General features: G+C 41.5%; 1 protein-coding gene across 1 annotated transcript in view; it reads right to left on the bottom strand.

Moving 5' to 3' along the window:
- Positions 1-219: 219 nt before the first annotated feature.
- The window catches only part of LOC113053954 (protein PRRC1-like), a 10392-nt gene continuing 8214 nt past the window's right edge, over positions 220-2397 (bottom strand). Inside the window, exons 8-9 of the mRNA XM_026219122.1 lie at positions 2252-2354; positions 220-1157 (exon numbers count right to left, since the gene is read on the bottom strand). Of these exons, the coding sequence (XP_026074907.1) occupies positions 948-1157; positions 2252-2354 (313 nt within the window). The 3' untranslated portion in view covers positions 220-947. The remainder of the gene's footprint in view (positions 1158-2251; positions 2355-2397) is intronic.

The following is a 2397-nucleotide window of genomic DNA, read 5'->3' on the forward strand; positions in this document are numbered from 1 at the left end:
TAAACTAAATAATCATTATAATTTTTTAGTTACTTTATTATGTCTAACAAATATTTATACACACCTCACCTTCAACAAACTACATTTAAAATAAAAAATAAATTGAAAAATAAATTCTATTTAAATATGCTTTAGATTTGACTTCGATCAGAAGTAAAAAGAGAACATGAATGCTTATATTTCCCATAGGCACTGAATATTCAGCAAAAACACAACATGATGCTTTACAAAAAGATTTTACTCATCTGCTGGTTGAAGGCACATTTGTAAAACCCTATGGAATGAAACCATCCACAGTTGTTTTGGAGAAATATTACAAACATATAAAGACGAGCAGTTCTAGATGTTTAATCAACACACAGCCCAGTTCTGACGTGCTAACATCAGCGGTCACTCAGAGGTCATGCTCAGACGTGTGTCCGGTCTCACTCTGAGCTAAACATCATCACTGCACACAATACTGATGTCCAGTAACGGTGATCTGATGTATCTGACCACAGTAAACGCTGACTAACATGGACGAGGTGTGAAACAGACACACATGCAGACTATCACATCATTACAACAATGTCTGATAAACAGGCTGAAAAGAAAACACTATAAAATCAGATCCAAAACCGTCACATCAAAATTACATATATTCACAATATTAATGTTAATTTCAATGATTCAACTTAAACACCTGCAAGTCAAAGTATTTGATTGTAATCACAAGCATTATAAATCAACTCAATCAATAATTGAAAAAGTTAGATACGAGTTATTCTGCCCTGTATCTGGTTTAATTCAGACCTGATGCAGAAGCTTTTCTGGTTCTTTTGGCTTTTAGAGTGGGCTCAGTCTTGTTATGGGACGTGACTGAAAAACACAGGACATCTGCGGATGCAATGTGGATTCCCGTGTGGTTCTGGGAAGCTGTGGTCCGTGTAACGTGACGGTGTAAGAGATCAGATTGTCCTGGAGGGCAGGCGCTGCTTGTACATGCCAGCCAGAGCCTTGGCGGCGGAGTAGATCATCTGCCGGCGGGACATGCCTGTGAAGGCCTGGTGCCAGTCTGTGCGGCTGACATTGGGCACGCTCCTCTCCAGAACCTCCCCGACCGTCACCAGCAGACCGGACCAGCGCAGGTTATAGTCTGGAGGAGTCAGCGCCTGCGCCTGCAGGAGGACAGCACACACATGAGCTATTTACTGAAGCACTTCTTGTTCTGATCAGGGACTTGAACCGTCACAATGATGCATTCTCCTCTTGTTCAGTTCACTTTCAACATTTCAAAGCTTAGCTAAATGGATTATGCCAGTCACATGTGATTAAATCTGTCCTCTCATTGGTCATATTTAACATCGCTGTTTTGACAGAGTTAGCTAGAATGCATCTGCAGACCCTGTTCCTCATAACTTCATCGATCAAGACAGATTGACAAGTTATCTGTGGGCTTATCAAGGCTTTATCTGTATATATATATAAAAACACCTACCTACATTACTGTTCGACTGATATATCATGTTTCAGATATCAGCACTGGCCGATAAGTTTTTCTGCTTGGTCAGTGTGTTCGAGAGCAGCAGTGTCTGAGCTCACACTCTCTCTCTCGTTCATCATTTTCTATCAGTTCTGTCTAATACAGATAGAAGTCTGTCTCATAATCAGAACGGTTAAAGCAATGAATGTATGCAGAAAGTATTATAACGATTGCTTTTATACTAGGCTTATTATTAATAGAAAGGCAAACATTATAATACTTTCTTGTTTGCTGTCAGCATTAAGCAAATATGCATTTATATCATTTAAATCTTTGAAATTGAAAGTCGTGACATTTGCTAAGTATGTTAGCCCATACTTGAGATTGGTGCTCTGCGTTTAACCCATCCAAGTGCACACACACACACACCGTGAACACACACACACACACACCGTGAACACACACACACCGTGAACACACACCCGGAGCAGTGAAGGTTTGAATACCTTTTGCTGACTGATCGCAACTAATAATTGATTTGATTGACTCAGTGAACCTTACACTGCAAACACAGGTCAACCAACCATGAACAAAGATATGTAAGGTAGCTGATTCCTGGTAGTGCTTCTCTATGACTCTCCACTGGAAATCAGCAACATGGGAACCTCAAAAGAACTGATGACCATGCTGCTGATTTCTCACCAAGAAAACCTTCCTGAACTGAGGGAGAATAAGACGGCCTCAGTCCCCTCACCTGTGCCGGCATCTCTCAGAAGGAAGTAGTGTTACCTGCTGCACGTGCTCCAGGGCCACAGGTGTAGCCTGAGTGAACATCTCGATGTGAATCCCGTTTCCTGGATCATCCAAGATCAGACAGCCCATGTCAAACCACCTGACGAGAGAGCACACACGGTCGTGATCCACAAACATCTGCT

The sequence above is a fragment of the Carassius auratus genome, chromosome 35 (assembly GCF_003368295.1).
Source record: "Carassius auratus strain Wakin chromosome 35, ASM336829v1, whole genome shotgun sequence".
NCBI lineage: Eukaryota > Metazoa > Chordata > Actinopteri > Cypriniformes > Cyprinidae > Carassius > Carassius auratus.